At 55.9% G+C, this 20818-nt stretch overlaps 5 protein-coding genes across 5 annotated transcripts; 3 read left to right on the top strand and 2 right to left on the bottom strand.

Annotated features, from left to right (window-relative positions):
- Positions 1-457: 457 nt before the first annotated feature.
- Positions 458-2977, top strand: ACRALDRAFT_1078969 (uncharacterized protein). The gene is made up of 2 exons (XM_071018842.1): positions 458-2316; positions 2384-2977. Exons 1-2 carry the CDS (start codon positions 652-654, stop codon positions 2414-2416), a joined length of 1698 nt encoding a protein of 565 aa, XP_070879250.1. The 5' UTR covers positions 458-651; the 3' UTR covers positions 2417-2977.
- A 1327-nt stretch (positions 2978-4304) lies between these two features.
- ACRALDRAFT_2024257 (uncharacterized protein) lies at positions 4305-7640 on the bottom strand (the record flags this gene model as incomplete). The annotated part of the gene is made up of 1 exon (XM_071020201.1): positions 4305-7640. The coding sequence occupies one exon, from the start codon at positions 7638-7640 to the stop codon at positions 4305-4307; it is 3336 nt and encodes a 1111-aa protein (XP_070879249.1).
- Positions 7641-9200: 1560 nt separating this feature from the next.
- Positions 9201-14380, top strand: ACRALDRAFT_1053971 (uncharacterized protein; the record flags this gene model as incomplete). Its single annotated transcript, XM_071015802.1, has 4 exons — positions 9201-9494; positions 9582-13158; positions 13221-13981; positions 14111-14380. The coding sequence occupies 4 exons, from the start codon at positions 9201-9203 to the stop codon at positions 14378-14380; spliced, it is 4902 nt and encodes a 1633-aa protein (XP_070879248.1).
- Positions 14381-14863: 483 nt separating this feature from the next.
- ACRALDRAFT_2093633 (uncharacterized protein) lies at positions 14864-18081 on the bottom strand (the record flags this gene model as incomplete). The annotated part of the gene is made up of 6 exons (XM_071022635.1): positions 14864-15591; positions 15657-16683; positions 16806-17430; positions 17501-17586; positions 17735-17827; positions 18043-18081. 6 exons carry the CDS (start codon positions 18079-18081, stop codon positions 14864-14866), a joined length of 2598 nt encoding a protein of 865 aa, XP_070879247.1.
- A 708-nt stretch (positions 18082-18789) lies between these two features.
- Positions 18790-20247, top strand: ACRALDRAFT_2130194 (uncharacterized protein; the record flags this gene model as incomplete). Its single annotated transcript, XM_071023995.1, has 3 exons — positions 18790-18962; positions 19016-19115; positions 19186-20247. The coding sequence occupies exons 1-3, from the start codon at positions 18889-18891 to the stop codon at positions 20245-20247; spliced, it is 1236 nt and encodes a 411-aa protein (XP_070879246.1). The 5' UTR covers positions 18790-18888.
- Positions 20248-20818: the final 571 nt, after the last annotated feature.

The following is a 20818-nucleotide window of genomic DNA, read 5'->3' as shown; positions in this document are numbered from 1 at the left end:
TCATTCCGTGATAGTACAGACCAAGTACATTGTACTTTAGAGGACCTCCCTGTAACCAGCCACTACGACGCGTCGTCCGTAGAGGCAAGCCCCCTGTAACCGCTGAAGATTGGAGGCTTACAGCGCATATTGTGGCGCCCGACAGCAAAGTACAGCCACCGTACAGTACCGTAACACAGGCGACCCACAGCACCGTGTCAGGGATCCGCCCAACGCCAACGCCAACGCCAACGCGATGCGGCCGCGTTTAACCACCAAGACACGCTCCTCAATTTCCCTCCCCCGCGCTCCGGGCCTCGATCAAAAAGGCCACAGATCCCACGCCTAGCTTTTTTCTTTTTGCCCTTGGCCTCTTCAAACCCGGCCTGCCACTACGAACTTTTTGTTGAAGAATTGGTTCTTTTCTTTTTCTGCATCCCTTGGAGCAAGAAAGATCTTCTCATCATCCACATATCATCCTCCACCCATATCATACTCCCATCACCCGGCATTGGAAAGGCAGGTTAAGAAGCCGGCACGAGACCCAAGACACGTGATACTTGACTTGACGTCTGTCTCTACATCTTCTCCAATACTGTCTTTTTGCCTTTGCTCTCTTGTGCGTCAGTATCGAACACTCAGCAGTTTCACCCTGATGCAGAGTCGCCCTCAATGATGGACTCTTCACCCCCCACCAAGACCCAGGAGCCGACCCTCCCCGTCGCGGGCACCAAGCGTCCCGCCCCCAGCCTCCTACCCCCCTTTGAACCTCTCAGCTCCTCGCCGAGCTTCCCTCGACCTCTCAAGCGTCAGGCCCGACCCGGCTCCGTCGGCTCCTCCGGTGCCTACCTCAAATATCCGACGCCCGTCCCGACATCGAGCACCGGCATCCTCTCTTCGTCCCCCCCGCGTGTCGGGCTCGGCCTCTCCCCGTCCCAACAACATGGAAATAATGGCACATGGTCGCAGGGGCGGCACGGCCTCTCGGAACGCGCCCCGCTCGCCTCGGTCCCGGCCGTCGAGCTCAACGAGAACGGCGACACCCTCCTGCTGGGCCGTTCCAGCAACTCGTCCCACTACCAGCTCTCGGGGAACCGCCTCGTCTCGCGCGTGCACGTCAGGGCGCGGTACATCCCGGCCTCGACGCCCCTCGAGCCGAACAAGGTCGAGATTGTCTGCCACGGCTGGAACGGGCTCAAGCTCCACTGCCAGGGCCGCACGTGGGAGCTGCTCAAGGGCGACTCGTTCACCTCCGAGACCGAGGGCACCGAAATCATGGTCGACGTGCACGATGCCCGCGTCATGATCCAGTGGCCCAGGAAAGACGCCCGCGGCGGCAACCTGTCCGACTCGTCCTGGGACGACTCCCCCCGCTCCATGGTCCGTGGCAGCGGTGCGTCAGGGCTGCAATCGAGCCCCTCCAGCCCCCTGCGCCGGGCCGCACGCATCAAGACCCCCGAGTCCCCGACCCCCGGCGTCAGCAACCTCGCCTCGTCCCAGCGCATCGCCTCCCTCCTGCCCGGAGGAGACGAGGATGGCGAGATCCACATCTTCGAGGACCCGAACTCGGAGGATGATGCTGAAAAGGAGGAGAAGGAAGAGGAGGAGTCTCGGGATGTGGGACAGAGCTTCGTGACCGAAGTGACCAACTCGTTCTCCTCCGATCTCAGCGAGCCGGACGAGGACGAAGACGATAATAACGGGGACCCGGACGAGGAAAACGATCCCATCGTGCACTCGTTTGGTCCCTTTGGCGCCGACCTCTCCAACCGCCTCGCTTCCATCACCGCCACCTCGCCCCGGAACCCCGCCATGTCTCCCACCAAGCCACGCTCCCGCAATCCCCTCTTCGCCAACAACCAGGCCAAGGCGGCCTCCCGCAGCCTTGCCGCCATTCGGGAAGCCCTCTCCCCGAAGAAGAAGGACGTCGAGATGATGCCAAAGGAAGAGAACACGGCCGTCAAGAAGGAGGCGGATGGCACGTCCCGAGACTCTTCTTCGTCGTCCCTGCTACACAACGTCGACGTGCCCACCATCCGCAACCACGTGGTCAACCAGCTCGCCTTCTCGCGCCTCTCCTCCTCCCCCCTGTCCGCCATCCTCGGCAACCTGCCCGCCGACGAGCGCCGGGACCTGGACACGCGCCAGCTGCAGGCCGTCATCGAGGCCACGCCGTGCATCGGCATCATCACGCGCCAGGGCAAGGATGCCGCGGGCCAGCCCCTCGAGAGCCAGTGCTACTACATCCCCGAGGCCGACGAGGACGAGCAGCGCCGCCTGGCCGTTACTGACGGACTGCGGAAGCCGAGCCTCCGTGCCTGTCGGAAGCAACACAAGGTTCGTCCTGCGTCTCCATTTGAACAACGTTACACTGGAACTTTTAGGCTGACATTTGTCTTTGCAGCAATACTACTGGAAGCGTCCCAGGACACCTTGATTTGTTGCCTTGAGCAGGCTGCCGTTGTCCATTTTTGTGTTCTTTCTCTGTATTATGACGAGACGAGTTGGCCATTCTCGTGTTTATTATACCCACGACATAACCCCCTGCGTCGAGTATACACCCATCATGTTCCCCCTATTCCCCTGCATAGCGCAAGGCGTCTTGTTATTTTATTTCCCCCGGTTTACCCTCTCGACTAGTCTTGAAGGGGGGCATACTTTCGGCTCATGAAAAGTCTCGGTCTTTTTCATGAATGGTTTGTTTTTCTGCTATTCTCAGGAGGTTATCTGTCTGCTCTGGATGGCGCCATGGCAAAGGTTGTGTCTGCATTTCCCCCTTTTCTTTTCCCACTACCCTCGATCAGACTTGGTGTCTTCGGTTTGTAAGGCAGAGGACATGCGATCGGACGGTCCGACTGAAATGATAATGGGAAACATTGTTCTACTACTGCCCACACTAAGTCCTTAGTATTGGATCCGCGTCGTTTGCCACGAGTAGTGTGGCATGATAGTAACGCCTCCATCTCACCAGGAGCCCGACTGTTTTATTATAATGGCCTGTCTTTAATCTCGCGCCATCGTTCGTCTTGGCTCCTACTGGAACTTTTTATAACTCGCTGCATTCGTCGTACACCGGGACTGCCCGGCCACTAGGTCTATTAGCCACCCGTAAAGTGGCAGCTCTCTCTGGCGACGGTGGCGATGCTGAGTGACACAAGGGCGTCATTATCCACCTAGGACGTGATGGAGGGCGCCATGCTCGGCGACAATCGTAGCATACCAAGGTAGTAGTGAGATGCAGTGCCGTCTGTTCCTTATTTCTGCAAGGTTACGTGATGCGTTGCATGAAATATAAGACGTCGAGTTGCCTCTGGATACTGGAACCATCACATCATCAATACAACATCGTTCACACATAACAACATCACCGATAATCACTGATAATAACATCACTGGTACGGATACAAATTCATTTGGCTCATCTTGGCCAGGAACCAATTCATATAAAAGCCACATACCAATCCAAATAAGCAAAAAACCAACCTCCAACCAAGAAAACACCACAACCAAAACATACAAGAACACAAAATGTCGGGCCACCAAGATCTAGACAAACAAATCCACGACCCCCTGACCTGCACCTCATCCTCCCCCCCTCGCCAGTACCGCTCCGCCCATGCCGCCACCGAGGCCGCCCGCGCCATGGAGCACACCAACAGCTGGACCCCCTCCTTCGCGCGCCGCCAGAGCTGGAGCAAAGAGGACATGAAGCACCACGTGCAGATGGGGGGCATCCACGAGTCGGTGAGGACAGGGCCGGGGTTCACCGAACGGGAGAAGGCGATGGGTGGTCGAGGGTAGAGGACCGCCTGAGAATGGTCCCACGAGATTTCGGCGATGGTAGCGAGCAGAACGGGAAGAGTGGTGGATATTCCCCGGTCGGTAGATTGACGGCCATGTGTTTTGTTCTCAGTTGCTTTGGGAATGGCCAGCGAGAGCAATGGAAATGAAATGGAAAAAGGGGCAAAATTGGGAATCGTTCAGGGGCGTCAGTAGTGTACAGCGAGGACCGTATGGATTCGTGGGAGATAATAGCTACGCCAGGAACATGAACATCAGAGACTACAAGGACGGCTCAATGGTCAATGTACAACGTACGAGCAGACAAGGGACCGAAAGGGATGTAAAGTAAAACTCCATGCTCTCATTCTCAGTCCGGTCCTATCGCGTAAATGGTATCCTGATATTCCCAACGCCTGCCATTTCCTTCCCATCCCGTCCAGTAGTGGGCCTAATCCATACACAAAAGGAACGTTGGAAAGAAAAAACATAAAAAGAAAGAAAGGAGAGCCGCAGCCAACCTGTGGTGCGGACCGTCCGGCCGATCAAACCCTCGTGGGCTGCCCCGTGCCCTCCGCACCCCCGGTCCTAAAGTACTCGCCCAGGAGCCCGACCGAGTACGAGAGGCCCCCAACCCCCAGCGCCCCCAGTACAATCTTCTTGCCCCGTCGTTTCGCCTTGGGAGGCTTGCCGCCCGAGTCCGTCCTCGCCGATCCCTTGGATTCCGTCGACCCCGTCGATCCCGTCGACTTGTCTACCGTTCCCGTTTCCGGCCTCGTCTCCGTCTGAGACCTGAAAGGAGGCGGCGGCCTATGGGCCACCTCGGCCGTGTCCGCGTCGTAGCCCACGTACCCCGTCGGACTCGCCGAGAAGGGACGCGGCGTCACGGGCTGCCTGCCCATCAGGTCGATCGGGTTCACATTCGAAGGTTGGAATCGCAACGGCTGCTCCCGCCGAATGTGCGACGACGGCTTCCCGCCCCGGACCTTGCGGAACACTAGCACGTCCCCGCTCCCCGAAACCATCTCGTAGCCTTCTTCTTCGAGCACTTCGAGGTGCGGGAGGAACTTGACAGGGTTCGACAAGCGCTGTAGCACCTCGGGAGGTGCCAGAGGCGTGATTGTGTCGGCCACGGTGGACGTTGTTTCCGCCGTCATGACCGTCTCCGATGCCGGGTCATACGCTAGGATCTTGTACTGCGACGGCTCTTTGGTCTGCTTTCCACCTGCATCGTCATTCGATTTGGTCTTCTCCGAAGGTGGTTCCTGGTCAGGCTTGGTGGCGGACCCTTCAGCCTTGATGGATTCGTCCTTGACAGCACTACCGTTGATGTCGTTCCCAGTGCCTGTTCCCTTGGCAGCAGCGCGCTCCTGCGTCCTGTTGGCAGGGGTAACGCGGTTCAATGCGGGTTCCAGTTGGCCAACCTGAGATGCCGTCTCGAGTGCCGGGAAGCTTTCGTCTAGAGACGCAATGTCCACCTCGGCGCCGGCTTCGGCCTGCCCTGCAGTCGCAGATTGGCCGAGCAGAGGACTCCACGACACCTGAAAGTCTTCCGGGAAATCCCGGACGTAGTTGCCGGTCAACTGACGTTCTTTTCCACCCGCTTCCGTCTTGTATGCCATGTTAGCACGAATATCGCTGGGTCGGAGCGCGTCTAAATCTTCGGCCGTCTCACTGGGCTCATGACGAAACGGCTGCTCATAGCGATGAAGGTCGGTGTATTGCTTGCTGGATTCTTCAGGGTCCATTGGCGGCTTCCCGTCCGGCTCGTTCCACTCCACTTTGCCGTATTGGTGGAGATCAGTGTATACCTTGCTGGTCTCCTCTGCGGTTGGCGCAGGCATTCCATCAGGTTCGTTCCATTCCACCTTGCCATACTTGTGGAGGTCGGAGTATCGCTTGCTGGCTTCCTCCCCAGTCGGGGCAGGCTTTCCGTCCGGCTCGTTCCATTCCACTTTTCCGTACTTGTCCAGGTCGGTATATTGCTTACTATTCTCCTCAGGAGTCGGTGCAGGCTTTCCGTCCGGCTCGTTCCACTCAACCTTTCCATACTTGTTAAGGTCGGGGTATCGCTTACTGTTCTCCTCAGGAGTCGGCGCAGGCTTTCCATCCGGTTCATTCCATTCCACCTTGCCATACTTGTTAAGGTCGGTATATTTCTTACTGTTCTCCTCAGCAGTCGGCGTAGGCTTTCCGTCTGGCTCATTCCATTCCACCTTTCCGTACTTGTCGAGATCGGTGTATTGCTTGCTATTTTCCTCACGAGTCGGTACAGGCTTTCCATCTGGCTCATTCCACTCGACTTTTCCGTACCCGTCGAGATCCGTATACTGCTTACTGGCCACCTCGGCCGTCATCGGCGGCTTACCATCGGGCTCGTTCCAGCTTACGGGCCCATAACGGCGAAGGTCGGTGTATTCCTTCGAGCGCTCCTCGGCGGTGGGGGGCAGTAGGCCGTCGGGCTCGTTCCACGAGAAGGGCCCGCCGTACTTATGCAGGTCGGTGTACTTCTTGGACAGCTCCTCCGACGAAGGAGGTAGTTTCCCATCGGGCTCGTTGAAATGATAGGAGCCATTGTATTTGTGCAGGTCGCCATACTGCTTCGAGAGCTCTTCCGACGAGGGAGGTAGCTTCCCATCGGGTTCGTTGAAGTGGTAAGGGCCGTTGTAATTGTGCAGATCGTCGTACTTCTTCGAAAGCTCTTCAGTGGTCGGCGGGAGCTTGCCGTCGGGCTCGTTCCATATAACGGGTCCGTAAGTGTGGAGATCGTCGTAGTTTTTCGACAACTCCTCGGCGGTTGGCTGGGGCAAACCGTCGGGTTCTCTCCACCGTATGGGGCCGTAGTTCCCCAGGTCGGTGTACATCTTGGACCGCTCCTCGGCGCTGAGTGGCGGCAGCCCGTCCGGTTCTCTCCACATGACCGGCTCATAGCTGGAAAGATCATCATATTGGGTTTCGGTCCTAGTCGCCGAGGCCGCATCTGGATTGTGATCGAAGTCCGTAGGCCTATATTTTGCAAGGTCATCGTACTTGGGGGCTGCGGAGGACGAGTCGGCTGCTGTAATTTCATCCATGACTGGCTTGTACTTGTCAAGGTCGGAATATGCCTTCGATTCTGTTTCCAACGGTTGCCACGGCTTGTCGTCAATCGTGACTTGACTATATCTTTGCAGCTCTTCTGTAGACGGAGGTCCATTTGAATGAACGGGCTCAACCCGGAGTGACTTGGGTAATGTAAAGTGCGAATGAGAGACTTGGCTGGCCTTGGTCTGTTCGACAATAGGGTTTGACTGAGACTCGGTGATATTTTGTGTAGCAAGGAAATTACGGATGTTCCGCAACGGAGACTGCCACGGGTTGTACTCGTATGGATGGGAAGCCAAGGCAGAGGCAGACGCAGGGGAAGAGGTAGAGGGATCACTGTGGCCGAAGAGATGGTTGATGGCGCTGCGCTCCACATCTTCAATATTCCGGCCTGGGCGAACCCCGGACAGTTCGTCCGACCACGATTTGATCTTATCGAGATCTGTATATCGACCGGTTGGCCAGGAGGCAGAGGCGTCCCAGTAACGGGTCATGAACTTCTTGAAGACAGCCGTAGGGTCTTCGGCGGTCGGGTGTTGCTGCCAGGAAAGAGCCCGGCTCATACGAGATGAGATGTACTTGTAGCCAAGGCGGTGGTGTCGGGAACGGAGGTCACCACGGCATTCCGATCCTGGGTGGGAGCACCACCTGCCGAAGCGGAAGCCGCGAGCCTGAACGCGGTGCCGCGATTGAATGAGGGAGGCGGTTGCTGGGAAACCTGGGAGTCGGTGTTGCACGGGAGAGCGAACATGTAAGAGCCTCGCCCGAGGTGGAACACGAGCGCCCGTCATCGACATGGTGAAGAGAGAGCACGAGGGCCAAATTATATGCTTAGCATACTATCGGTTCTGTGGTCACGATACTAGTTAGCATCCACGCGTGCCAAGTGCCACCAAAACAACGAACAGCGACGTGACAATGGCATGGAAGCCTTACGAAGTATGGCAGCGCAAAAGGTGGAAGGGGGCTGAGACGTGATGTAGGGAGAAACCGGAACAACTTACATGGTGGGCTGATGGAGAGACGGCAAGACACAGCTGTAATCCCAAGGTCATGAAGAGGAAGTCCAGGTATGGAGAGTCGAAGAGGAAGAAGAATGGCAAAACAAAGCTCTGCTCTGTAAAAGGTCACACGGGTTCGAATGCGAGAGACGAAGGAACATGGTTCGAGGCCCCCCAGGGCGCTTGCGTGGGAAAGTAGCGGGAATTTGAGGGAAGCAGTGACCGGATGGTCTCGGGTGCGTTTCCCCCAATTCTGCGACTCCAACCTTTGCTGCCGCGGTAGCCACAGACCGAAGTGGAGCACAAGCACTAACGCGTCCAATCAAACGACGCAACAAGGGTTCACAGTGCTGCTAATTGGCTTGGCAAATGCGGGGTAGCTGACCCACCTGCACTAAACCCTGTTCAGGGCTCTCCAAAAATCGTCCGAGAGGCCAATGACGACAGCCATCTATGACCGCATCGCCCTGTACCCTTACGGACCACCCACCCGCTCATCCGCGACTCCAAGTACATGCGTACGAATAGGTACACCGTACACGTCAGATCAGGTACCAACATCAGCCCAAGCTGAAAACGGATCTGTCCGGGGTGGTTACGTCGTACTGTATGATTTAGTTTTATGTTGTTACTCCTCAATTTCACACTCAATCTAGTACAACGAATAAGCCGAACATCAAAGTGAAGATGACAATCTCAAAGATTAGAAACAGAAGTAGAACAACCACGTGACGTAAGGCTGGACAGATGATTCCTCGGTGAAACAAGTCTTTGGCAGCAATCCATCTCATTGGACGGGGACGGGTGAGTGACATATCTCGCCCCACTGGATATGAAGTACTCGGTACTTTATACGGGTACTTCGTATGTACATACCTACCTTCATCACGTGTTGACCAATCGTAAACGTCTTAGTCGGAAATTGTAGGCTGATTACTGTACAACGTCCGCCCCACTAAAGAAACCCCACCAAACAAACCATGACCTGACCGATGACTGCATTATCGCGGGGCAGCTTTGTCCACAAAGAATCAATTCCCCGGCCTGACTCAACGCCACTGCCAACTCCAACCTGTCCTCGTCACCTACAAGGCCAATCCTATTCCTGATCTCCAATCACGTCTTATCGGTATCTGCAGCCTTGTGATACCACGCGACAGCAGCGAGCGAGGGGACACGAGCGTTTCCCCTCTGGCGCATAGCATTTCGTTTTGAACGACCTGAGCTCATGCCCCCAGCTTTCGTCCCCGGATCTCGTTCAATGGACTTCAGCTGTTCCTTTACAGCTCCTTTTGTCTTCCTGCTCTAGTCGACTCGCATAGTCGATGCTTGCTTTGTCCATCTTGTGCGCGCAAAATGTCTCGATCACAAGGTAAACGGGGTCGCTTTACTGGTGCCAATGGTTTTGCATCCGGCGCCTCCGCCTTTGGAGGCTTCTCATCTTCCTCTGGCGGTAGTGGATTGTCCTATTTGTCCGAGCCCCCCAACCTCTCGACCATCTCCGATGCCAATGTTGGCGTTTCCTTCAAAAACTTGCTCAAGAAAGATGCCACCACCAAGACAAAGGCCCTGGAAGACCTCGTGGCCCATGTGAAGGCACATCCGTACGACCAGGGCGGAGGGGCTGAAGACGCTATATTGGATGCTTGGGTGAGTGCTCCCGTCGTCGTCTTTTTATTTTTCGCAACTATTTCTGCATTGCATGAGAACAGCTGGTAACAACAATGTGCGTAACAGGTCCAGGTATATCCACGTATCTCGATAGACAACGCGCGCCGTGTTCGCGAACTCGCCCACATCTTCCAGGTCGAATTGATGCGCTCCGCCCGCAAGCGCATGGAGAAGAGGGTTCCCAAGGTAGTCGGGCCCTGGTTAGCCGGACTCTACGACAGGGACCGCGGTGTCTCCAGGGCCGCAAACGACGGATTATCCTCGTTCCTCAATACACACGACAAAGTTATGCAGTTCTGGAAGAGATGTCAATCGCAGATTCTGACATACGCCACCGATGCCATGCAGGAGACCAAGGATACCCTGAGCGACGAGAGATCCACCACTTCCGATGATGCCGACGCCAAGTACTTCCGTGTCGTGGGAGCGAGTCTGTCCCTGGTCCTGGGCCTTTTGCAGAAACTCGACCAGTCCGACCTCGATAGCGAAGCCGACGCCTATGACGCCTTCTTTTCCGAGGACAAAGTCTGGAAGTCCGCCACCTTTGCCGAACCAGCCGTGAGGAAAGTGTCCTGTCAACTCCTCTGGATTTGCCTCGACAGGCGCTCGGAATCCGTTGCCTCCCAGCTCCCCCAGATAAAGAAGATTTTCGTCTCCGAGGGTCTAAAATGCAGCCAGGTCGGCTCCGCCACCGAGTTCATTCGTGTCTTAACCCGACTCACCAACAGGCACCCCGAGATTTGGTCCTCATCGTCAGGCAGCAAGAGGCCGCCAATATCCCGGCTCTACGGCTTCCTTCAAAAAGGTTCACAAGCCAGTTCCCCCAAGTTCTGGGAATACCTTGAGCACCTATTGCTCTCGATACCTCAGGAGAGCATACCCGACGGTGGTTCGTCGGAGATTATGAAGTCGTTGCGGACTGGCATCACGAACCGCGAGGAGCCGCGTATGCACGCACCCACGGCATGGACTAGTTATATCCGTACCGCCAAGCACTTCATGGGCACCCTCCCGGCCGATGGACCTCGTACGGCGTTTGCCCGAGACCATGTATTCCCCCTCACTGCACATTACCTGCACCGTACCCCGGAGAATGCTGGATGGGATATTGGAGGAGCTGGCCGACTTGCTGTACTGGTTGAGGCCTTCAATGCCTGTACTGATAAGCATCTGGATGATGTGTCAGAGGCAACAGTGGAGGAGTGGAAGACCCTGTCTTCGGCTTTCTGTTCGAGGATATCTAACTCTGTCGCAGGGGAGCCGGAGGACTACGAGAAACTTCAAAACGCCCTCTCGGAAGAAGGCGCTCGATGGTTTACTCTCGTCGGTCAAATTCATACCAAGGGCCTGGCGGCACACCAGAAAACCCCTACTGTCCTCGAAGCTCCTTGTCGAGATATTGTCGTCACTTCAATACGTCTTCTTGCAGATCGCAACTTGGAGCCCTTCGGTGCGGCAGGGATACTGTACCATGTTGGTAAAGGCGCTCCGCACGTCTGGGAGGATGAAACTACGGCGTCCAAACTGGAAGCGTTTCTTCTGGAACAGGGGCGAGAGAACATGGATGCCATCCTAACATCGCGTTCGGCCACAAGCCTCTTTGGCTGCCTAGCTGCTCTGGGAACTCTTCAAAGCCGTCGTGAAATGCACAAGAAGGTTTGGAGTGTCTGGCTACACTCGTTGCTCCTTCGCCACGACCAAGCAGCAGCACTTGACGGCATCAAAAGCTTGGTCTCCCACTCGTCTTCCGCAGAACTAGCTGTCGAGCACGCCGAGCTGCAAAACTTGATCTCGGAAAAAGTCGTCCAGTCCATCCACGGCACAGCTGACGCATTGGTACTCCTTGAATCCGCTCTCTCCAGTGATGCGATTTCCGACTCGGTCACCAAGCGGATCGCCGAGGAGGCACTGGCTGCGCTCGGCCAGGACATGCCAAGGGCGTCCAGCGCACTGCGAGTCCTGGAAATACTAACCAACAACAAGCCCGAAATATTGTCGCAGGACGATACTCTGCACATGGCTCTCGTCACTGCACTTCTGGGCCTCGCCGAGCTGAGCGACACGGACATTTCGTCCCGAGCCCAGTCGCTTCGTGCTCTTCTAGACGACCGAGCTGATGGCAAGCAGGCTGCTGCAACGATCATCCAAAAGAATTTAGGAGACGCGTCGGCACAGTCCTTGGGAATTGGCACACTCTCTCAACAGGCGCAGCAAGCTCTCGCAGCTGCCGCTGTCTCGGCCGAGGACTTGTTCCCCAACACGAACATCTGGATGGAACAACTGCAGCTTTTCCTACACAGCGACGTCAACCCATCCCTGGCCGTCACTAGTAGTGTCGGAGGTGCGCAGGCCCTCGTGCAGCCGGAAGAGGTGGCCGCGCCGCCTCGGCTGAGGAGGGACCGCGAGGGCCGTTCGATTCCTGCTAGGATGGCAATGTACGCCTCCAAGCTGCTGTCGTCTGGGGTCGATATAGAGTCGCTTGCCCGGCCTCTTCTAGTCGAGGTCCTCTTCCTGCTTTACGTTTCCGTCCACCTAGTTACGGACCAGATCACTCTCATGGAGGAGAACAAGCTCTGGGCCAACTTGACCTACAGGAATTCTCTCGCGGAGGCATCAGACTTCGTTTCCGAGACGCGAGCATCCCTCAAGACCATGGTAGAAAAGGCAGAAGGGTGGAGAGACGGCTCCGACCCAGCATCGAGTGGGCTCATCGAGGATCTCATCTCCCTCATGATACAGCAGGCCCAGAAGCTGACTCCCATGGGACTGTACAGCTCGAGGGCACTTGGCGAATTGATTGAATCTCTGACGGAACAGCACGGTGCTCCACTGGCGATCGACGAGAAACTCTCCAAGTTTGACATCATGAAGGCCTCCCCTTCCACTATCCTCGGGGCCGTAGCTATGCTATCCGGCTTTAAAGGAGCGCTCGAATCCTCCAAACTGGTCAATACCCTCACCAACCGCCTGGTCAGCGACATCGCGGGCCTCAGCGCGCAGGCCGATAAGACTCTTCTGACTTTGGTCCTGCTCAACGCATGCGCCGAAGTCTATGAAACAGGTGAATTACCTGTTGCCAACAATCGGCTCGTCTTTGCGGTCAGACAGATCACTTCTTGGCTCGAAGATCCCATCGGACTATCACCCGCTTTGTCTGCAGAGATCTGCCGTGCGCTACAGAAGATTTTGCCTTGTATACCGGAAGTCTACGGTCCTTACTGGGAACGCACTCTTGAGTTTTGCACGACCCTTTGGGCAGACGCGTCCGACGACGATATGGATGATGCCATCCCGTATATCCATGCATCATTGAAGCTTTTCACGACCTTGGAGTCACTGGCGGACCCCAATGATGACCTCGAAGACGCCTTGAAGGAGGTGGCGGAAACGAAATCCCAGGCCCTTCTCAAACTCCTCGAACTTCCTCGGGAGAGGAGCACCCAGCCGATCGAGATTGTGGATCGCATCATCTGCAGGCAAGTCGAAAAAATCCCCTTGGGCCATCTCGACGACCTGTCCGACCTTTACCACTTGGTCGCCTCGGATTCGCGCGATATCCAGACAGCTGCGTTCGACCTGCTTCATCGCGCCCTGCCGGCGTCCCAGGAACAACTCTCGGTGGATATTCTCCTGGAGAAGAAGGGTAAGTCTCGGATGGTGTTGTCTGTAAACCGTTCTGCTGTTCTCTAACATGTGTACCCAAAGATGCCCGGCTACCCGACGAGCTGCTCTCCCTGCTTCTCGATGCACCGACGCTAGAAAAGTATCCCGACGACATTCTCGCTCAGTTCCCGACGTCCATCCGCTCATACCTCCTCTCGTGGCACCTCATCTTCGACGCCTACAGTACTGCATCGGTCAAAGTCCGAAACGACTACACCGAACACCTCAAATCCGAAAACGCCGTGGCCCCGCTGCTGGAGTTCACCTTTGACGTCCTGGGTCACACAGCAGCCCACCCCCTGAACCTCGACCGCGAGGGCCTGACGACCGACCATATCAGGTCATACGACCTCGGCGTCGCCGACGCCGAAGCCGACGAGCGAAACCTCCACTGGCTCCTCGTCCACATGTACTACCTCGTCCTGAAATACGCCCCCGGCCTCTTCAGAGCGTGGTTCATCGAGTGTCGCTCCAAGCAGACCAGGGCCGCCGTGGAAGCGTGGATGACAAGGTACTTCTCGCCCATCATCATCTCGGAAGTCCTGACCGAGGTGGCTTCCTGGGCCGCGTCGCAGGGCCATGCAGGCGACGACGAGAAAGAGCTCGTCGTCAAGGTGAGCCAGGCCGGGAAGGAGATCACGGCGGGCTATGAGGTGGACGAGTCGCTCGCATCCATCGCCATCAGAGTGCCGCAGGGGTATCCCCTCGAGGGCGTGACTGTGGTGGGCATCAACAGGGTGGCCGTGAACGAGCGCAAGTGGCAGAGCTGGCTCATGACCACGCAGGGCGTCATCACCTTTTCGGTATGTTCTCCCTGGTTTTCTTTTCTTTACTTTACCTTTCTTTCCTTTCTCCCACCTTCATTCCCCCCCTTTCCCCCCTTCCTGTCATCCTATGTTCAGGATTCTGTCTTAACACGGGTTCCAAAACAGAACGGCAGCATCATCGACGGCCTGACCACCTTCCGCCGCAACATCATCGGCGCCCTCAAGGGCCAGACCGAGTGCGCCATCTGCTACTCCATCATCTCGGCCGACCGCAAGATGCCCGATAAGAAGTGCCATACCTGCCGCAACTCCTTCCACCGGACGTGCCTGTACAAGTGGTTCCAGAGCAGCAACCAGAACACATGTCCTCTGTGCCGGAACCCCATCGATTACCTTGGCGCCGATGTCAAGGGTAGGCGTGCGGCTGCTGCGTGAAAGGCAGGGGCACAGGGTCGTTTGGACAGACGGACGTGCTGGACGCTGTCGAATTCCTGTCAGAATAATCATGATCATGATATTAGACGCAGGAGGACGAGGCCTTGCCATCATGCCTTCATTGACGGCCTCCTCTCCATAGAATCATCTTGTTCGAAATACCCACCCTCTAGCAATCTCATCCCGGAATAGAGACACATGACGACAAAGAGATCTTTGGCAACAGGACGGCATAATCGGCGTGTCAATAAATCGGTATATCGTAGGCAGACCCCCTATATAGGGAAACAGAGAAAACATGTGGAAATCACCCACATAGGTACCTACGTACTATCAGACAACAGGAACATCCGTCAACCTGTCCGTACATCTCTGTCCTTCTCCTTCCCTTTACATGCTAGGCTAGAAGAACAGGAAAAACCCAATGAGATAAGAACGAGCAAGACCATATCCAGGCCAAAAACGAATGATGAACGTACACCCTCATACAGCGTCATACTTGCCACCCACCATCTTTCGCACCAGCGACACATCCACCCACCGCTGCGCGTCCGGCAGGGCAGGCGAAGCAAGACTCTCGTCGGCGAACGGATCATCCGACTCGTCCTTTTCCTTCTCCTTCTCCTTGCCTTTACTCTCCTCCAAAGTCGCAATCGAGATGCCGCTGCCAACGACGGTCCCTTCCGGCGGCGAGTACTCCCACCTGGCCTCGACGTGTCCCGGCTTGGGTTCGGCGTTCTCGGCGCCGATGATGCGACACACAATCTTCTGCGGCTCGGACGTGAGCGTCACGTCGCCCAGCCGCCAGTATACCAAATGCCTGTCTTTGAGATGGGTCCCCGAGGGCTTGGTCTGCGCCCCCGAGGCGCGGGCTCCCTCGTAGGTGGCGACGAAGACGACGTTGTGGAGGGTGATGGGACCGGGGACCCGGAAGGCCGGGTTGAGGGAGTACTGCAGGAGGAGGCCGAGCTTGTCGCCCTGGGGTTTCCACACGGGCCGCATGAGGAGCGGGGCGTGTTCGGCCAGGCTGGCGGGGTCGCCGCCGGGGATGTGCATGCGGTATGTGAAGGCTGGGGAGGTCTTGTTGTGGAGGTGCGAGAGGTCGAGGGTGAATTCGTCCGGTCGGTCGGGCGAGACGTTGTGGACGAAGATGCGGTTCGGTCCGATGGCTTCGAGGTTGGGGAAGTTGTTGACCCGGATCGTCTCTCGTTCTATTTTTCGTTCGTTATGTTTAGCAAAAGGAAGCAAGGTGTAACGGAAACAAGAGGGAAAACACTAATTGGCATGGGAAACTCACCTCGGTCGTCAAACTCGTCCCGACGATACGCAAAGGCAATTTCGCCACCAATCTTAGCATTCTTCACCGCGCCGTCTTCAAAGGTCGCGGATACCGTCTCGATAATGGAGCAGCTTAAACCGGGTCCGGCCAATTCAGGGTGCCTGATGTGGGCCAGGCTGGCGAAGGAGTTGGCGGAGCGGATGGATTGCGTGTCAGAAGTGCCAGCGACGCTCGCCTCCGAGGCAAGGGTCGCCACGGCCGGTGGCCTGGGGCTTTGTGTGACAGGCTGAAAGCCGGACGGGGGGAACTGCTCGCTACCGAGCTCTGGTGATGTGACGGGAGAGGGGAAGTATATGGTGTTCCTAACATCGCGTCTCCCTCTGACGGTGCCGAGCCTCCGGGATGGGGCGGCCATCTGCGTCAAGGTGCTCGCGACACTGGATATGGCTGCCTTACTCGCTTCCGGGTCTTCCTCGGCTATGGGCGAGCTGGAGATGTTGAGCTTGAAGGGCTGTTCGGATTCCTCGGCGGCCTCCCGCTGGGCCTGAGAGATGACATCGTTGGCGGGCGGGGGGATGGTGAAGCCCTCGGCGTCCTTGGAACCCGGCACGTTCTGCTGCGATGCCTGGGCGGAGGTTGGGGAAACCTCTTTCGTGCTGACATTGGCAGCTCCATTGATCGCAGTGGACGATCCACGATCGGATGGCACGGCGTCGTGGGGCTGAGCGTTACTTATGCCGATGCCGATGCCGTTGGTCCCCTCATGGTGGGACCTTTCGTCCTTATGACCCCCAGGCGACTGCGGTTCTCTGGGGGGAGAACCTGGCGTTTCTGCCAGGGTGGCCAAGCGGCCGGTCGACTCGGCTAGATTGCTCGACGACGCCTTGGGGGACAATCGACCGTGACCGCTGTTTGACCTGGAGAATTGACCCGGGCCCTTGTTGGGTGAAAGTGGACCAAAGCCGGCATAGGTGCTCTGTCTCCTACGACCGAGCATTGTGCCAATCTTGCTTCGCAGCTTGGACTCTGTTTTGATCCGTCAGCCTCTTGTCGTGGGACGGAATCCTCACCCGGCGCACGCCTCGCCTCGGATGGATTGCCATTACCTTTCTTCTCCTCGCGTTTCGCTTCATGCTTGGGTTCCACTGGCTCTGGTTCTTGCCTGCTTTCGACTGGGGTCGAATGCTCGCTGACGGTGTCTTCCTGCGGGGTGGCCAGGCTGCTTCCCTGTCTGCTCGGCGCGGTGCCTCTCCTTTCCAGCTTTGGCTTCCCAGCCACAACGCGTTCCTTGAAGCTCGCGATTTCGAGGTCGGTGCTGATCTCCAGCATGGCGGCCAGGGTTTCGGCGGCGGTGGCCTGGCCACGCTGGGCCTTCTCGGTCTCGTAGGTCTGGTATTGCGTCAGGAGGTCGCGCAGCTGGTTGATACGGTGCTCATCGAAGGCCTGCAGGGATTCGAAGATGAAGGGGGCTTGGGATTCCCACTGCTGCGTGGCAGATTCGAGCTTGGAATGGGCGGCATCGAGCTTTTGCATGTTGGCCTTGCCGGCCTTCTTGGTCTGTGCTTCGACTTTCTTCTGGGATTCCTCGAGGTCGCGGGCCAAGGTGGTCAGGTTCTCCGAGGTGGCTTGGATGTTGAGGGCCTCGCTCTTGCTCTGGAATGCGCGAAGGGGCCCTTCGACTTCGTTTTCGATGCGACCCGCGAGGAGATGGTGGGAGTAAGCGGAAGCCTCAATGGCTGCGATGACTTTGTTCCAGGGGGCCTGAAAGACACTGTGTAGATGTTCGTAGTTAGTTTGAGGACAAGAATAATAATTAAAGACGAAAAAAATGGATGGCATACCCAAGGTCTGACTGGTTGTTGGGAACCCGAAACTGCATGAGCCGATGAAGGCCTTGGACATACTGCTCCTCGACCCGTCTCCGTTCCTGCATGCGCGCGATAGTCCGTCAGCAACGCGAACTGGCATTCGGGCTCAACGGCGGCATCTTTGCATTTTCCGTGTTGCCATTCGTCTTCTCAGTGGCCACCACGCGGCATACTAGTCCGACGGGGTGGGGTTGGCGCGCATCATACCTGTAGCCAGTCGGCAATCTCGAGATTGATCTTGTTTATCCTTTTTAGTCGGTCATGAAGTACGGTAACGGCTTGGCCCGGCTGCAGGTGATCCTAATTGTGGCCGTTGCAAAGCGCATAGAGTTAGTGAGTGGTAGCGGGATTATGGGAGCGTGGTGATGCCCAAGGTAGGGACCGGATCGAGTGTAGACGAAAGACAAAACAAGCTCAGGCGGGTGTTAATAAGCATAAATGAAAGAACAAGACATCCAAGACGTAAAGAAGACGAAAGGAATGGTCGATAGATGAAGTGAAGGGGTTTTTCCTACCAGCATAGCCGGATACTCCGACCGAGACGTGTCGTCCATTGTGATTCAACGAGGAAGATGTGACGGAGAAGCGAAAGCGAGTCTAACAGGTGTTTGCAAAACCATGTGCAGAGAAATCGGCAACAAGAGCACGAAACATAGCGCGCATATCTATGCTTCTCCTATGTTCGGATCTGGCGACTCGAAAGTAATCGATTCAGGAAGACGATAGTCCGGTTGGGAGAAGACTGCACGGCACTGCAGATTCGACGAGTGGTGATGGGGAAGAGAGCATACGAAGTAGTGACGGGGACACGGGGGTCCAAAAAAGCAGTGATCAGAGCTCCGGCCTAGCGATAAACAGGTAACGGGTATTACCTCAGTAACGAATTGCGACTTGTGCGATTCGGCCCACTGTTTTGAACCCATCGGCCGACCACAATATGTCGTGATTGGACAAAATCGTACTGGTACCACTAATGTTACATCATCTTGTACTCGCATTACTTTCGTATTTCGCTATCTAATTAGGTAGTTATCGTACGTGAATTGATAATTGCATATCAGGTGGCTTCTAGAACTTCTCCAAGCTAAGAACGTACCGTAGTACCTTAGGTACGTACCAAGATGACAAAGTACAGGTACGGAGCAATAGGTACCTAATTACTCCGTTTGGTCTTTCGACCCAGCTCAGAATCGAGTCTCACCGACCAATGTTCACCGTCAGACAAGATGATGCCGGACATAGCAACAGCAGCAAACATACAAGCTTTGATTCCAGAGACGCTCTTCTCATCTGGTTTTACAAATCTCAGGACATCTTCTTTGCCCTGTCGATTCTAGCCTTTCGTCAATATAGTCAAGACAATGTCAGACTCGGCCGAGTCGGACTGGCGGCGTTCTCTCACGGCGTCTGAGCGCTTTGAGAATATTCAGAGAATGTGAGTGCATCCCACGCAATGAATGCACGTCTGGACTCATTAACATGCTTTAGAAAAGCGGCCTTGGAGTCGGCTGGCGCACATGATTCCTCGGCGTCTCAACCGGAGGCCTTCAAAATGGAGACCCAGGCTTATAATGAATGTACGAGCCGGGTGAGTACACCATCCCTGTCCACTGCGTCCTTATCATCATACTTCCAAGCTTAGATCTGATCTTCTCTAGTCACAATATGATCAAGTCTGTCTTGTCATAGGCCAAGGGACCCCAGCACCGTCAGGGCGAGATACTGCCACCTCCAGCGACCCCGATGATGTCGGCGTCACTATCGGCCCCTATACAGGCTGCCTGCCGGTCTCCAGCGGCGTCACCTCGGAGGTCTTCCGGTGTAAGGACCGCGCCCTCAAGGTCATCGTCGAGACGCGCAACATCGAGCCACACAACCCTCATCGCGAAACCAAGATCCTTGCCTCTTTACGCCGTCCCTGCATCCCACTTCTCGAGACCTTCCGCGATCAGCACCAGCGGCTCGTCCTGACTTTTCCCTTCATGCCAATGACCCTCGGCGACCTCCTCTCCAAAGGCGCCGTTCCTCCTCCCCGCCTGCGAGCCATATTCCGAGACGTCTTTACCGCCCTGCGGGACATTCACGCCCAGGGGATCATCCACCGGGACGTCAAGCCAGAAGCCGTGCTGCTTGAGAGCCCCGATGGGCCCGCCTACCTATCTGACTTTGGCACGGCCTGGCATCCTTCCATGTCAGCCGTCTCGGAACCACCCAGCGGCAAGATCCTCGATATCGGAACCGGGCCCTATCGTGCCCCTGAATGTCTCTTTGGCGACAAATCATACGGTACGGCCGTGGACATGTGGGCGGTGGGGACGGTGCTCGCCGAGAGCTGCCGTGATCCGCCCCGGCCCCTTTTCGAGTCGAGGGCGGCACATGAGGATGGAAATCAGCTGGGTTTGATCCTCAGCATCTTCAAAACCCTCGGCACTCCCACCAAAGAGACCTGGCCCGAAGCAGCGCACTTCAAGACGCCTCCTTTCGAGATGTATAGGATGATGGACGGCCATCCTTGGGATCAGATTCTGCCCGAGGTTGACCCTGTGTTTCGAGATCTCATCTCACGACTGGTGCGCTATGACAGTCAAAGGATGGTTGCCGAAGAGGTGAGTCTAGATATGCCAGAAATGTCCCTTCATCACGAATTACTATGCTTACCAAGGTTAAAATACTCACACATCCAGGCTCTGAATCATGAATGTCTATCAATGTCTCCTTGACTCGCACTTTTCTGATGATAAAAAAATGAATACAACTGATTCAGCGTGCCTTGTATGTTCTGACAGGAAGTTGCCTTTCACTTGTGGTGAGCTGCATTGCTTGTTCTCTTGCCGTTATTCCAACTCAACCCCTACTCAACTTCGCAACGTCTGTTATCTTTTATTCTCGGTTGCCTTCTTTCTGACTCAAACCCTTCAGTTCTACTCTTGATTCTGTGTCCTTTCCCTCGACTTGAGCTTTGCCAGCAAGCCTCGACTCAGTTCGTTCTCAGCCCTTTGATCTTGAAAGTCTTGGACGATACGACGATTCCTTAGACGGAAGGCAGTTTCTTGATATAGAAGGAAGTCTGTTCCAAAGACTTCTTTCCCTCTTTTCGTCCATGACTTCCTTCCATTAGACTAAACTCATCTTACTCTCTCCTCCGACTCAGTATCTGAGTGTTATACACCCTCAGACCTCTCGATTGAATTTGCCTCCCTCTCTACACTTGAACTACGAAATCTCTTCGAAATCTATATGCAGGTGTTGAATCATGAGCTTGCCAACCCTTCGCTTCATTCATTTCCCCTG

This window comes from Sodiomyces alcalophilus (genome assembly GCF_042370955.1).
Source record: "Sodiomyces alcalophilus JCM 7366 unplaced genomic scaffold ACRALscaffold_1, whole genome shotgun sequence".
NCBI lineage: Eukaryota > Fungi > Ascomycota > Sordariomycetes > Glomerellales > Plectosphaerellaceae > Sodiomyces > Sodiomyces alcalophilus.
This window is presented reverse-complemented; position numbering and strand designations above follow the sequence as displayed.

What these genes read in the sequence shown, in the direction of transcription:
- ACRALDRAFT_1078969 (XM_071018842.1), top strand. Translation starts at nt 652, where the DNA reads ATGATGGACTCTTCACCCCCCACCAAGACCCAGGAGCCGACCCTCCCC. An exon ending in CCTGTCGGAAGCAACACAAG is followed by an intron (nt 2,317 to 2,383) that starts GTTCGTCCTGCG and finishes TTGTCTTTGCAG; the next exon opens with CAATACTACTGGAAGCGTCC.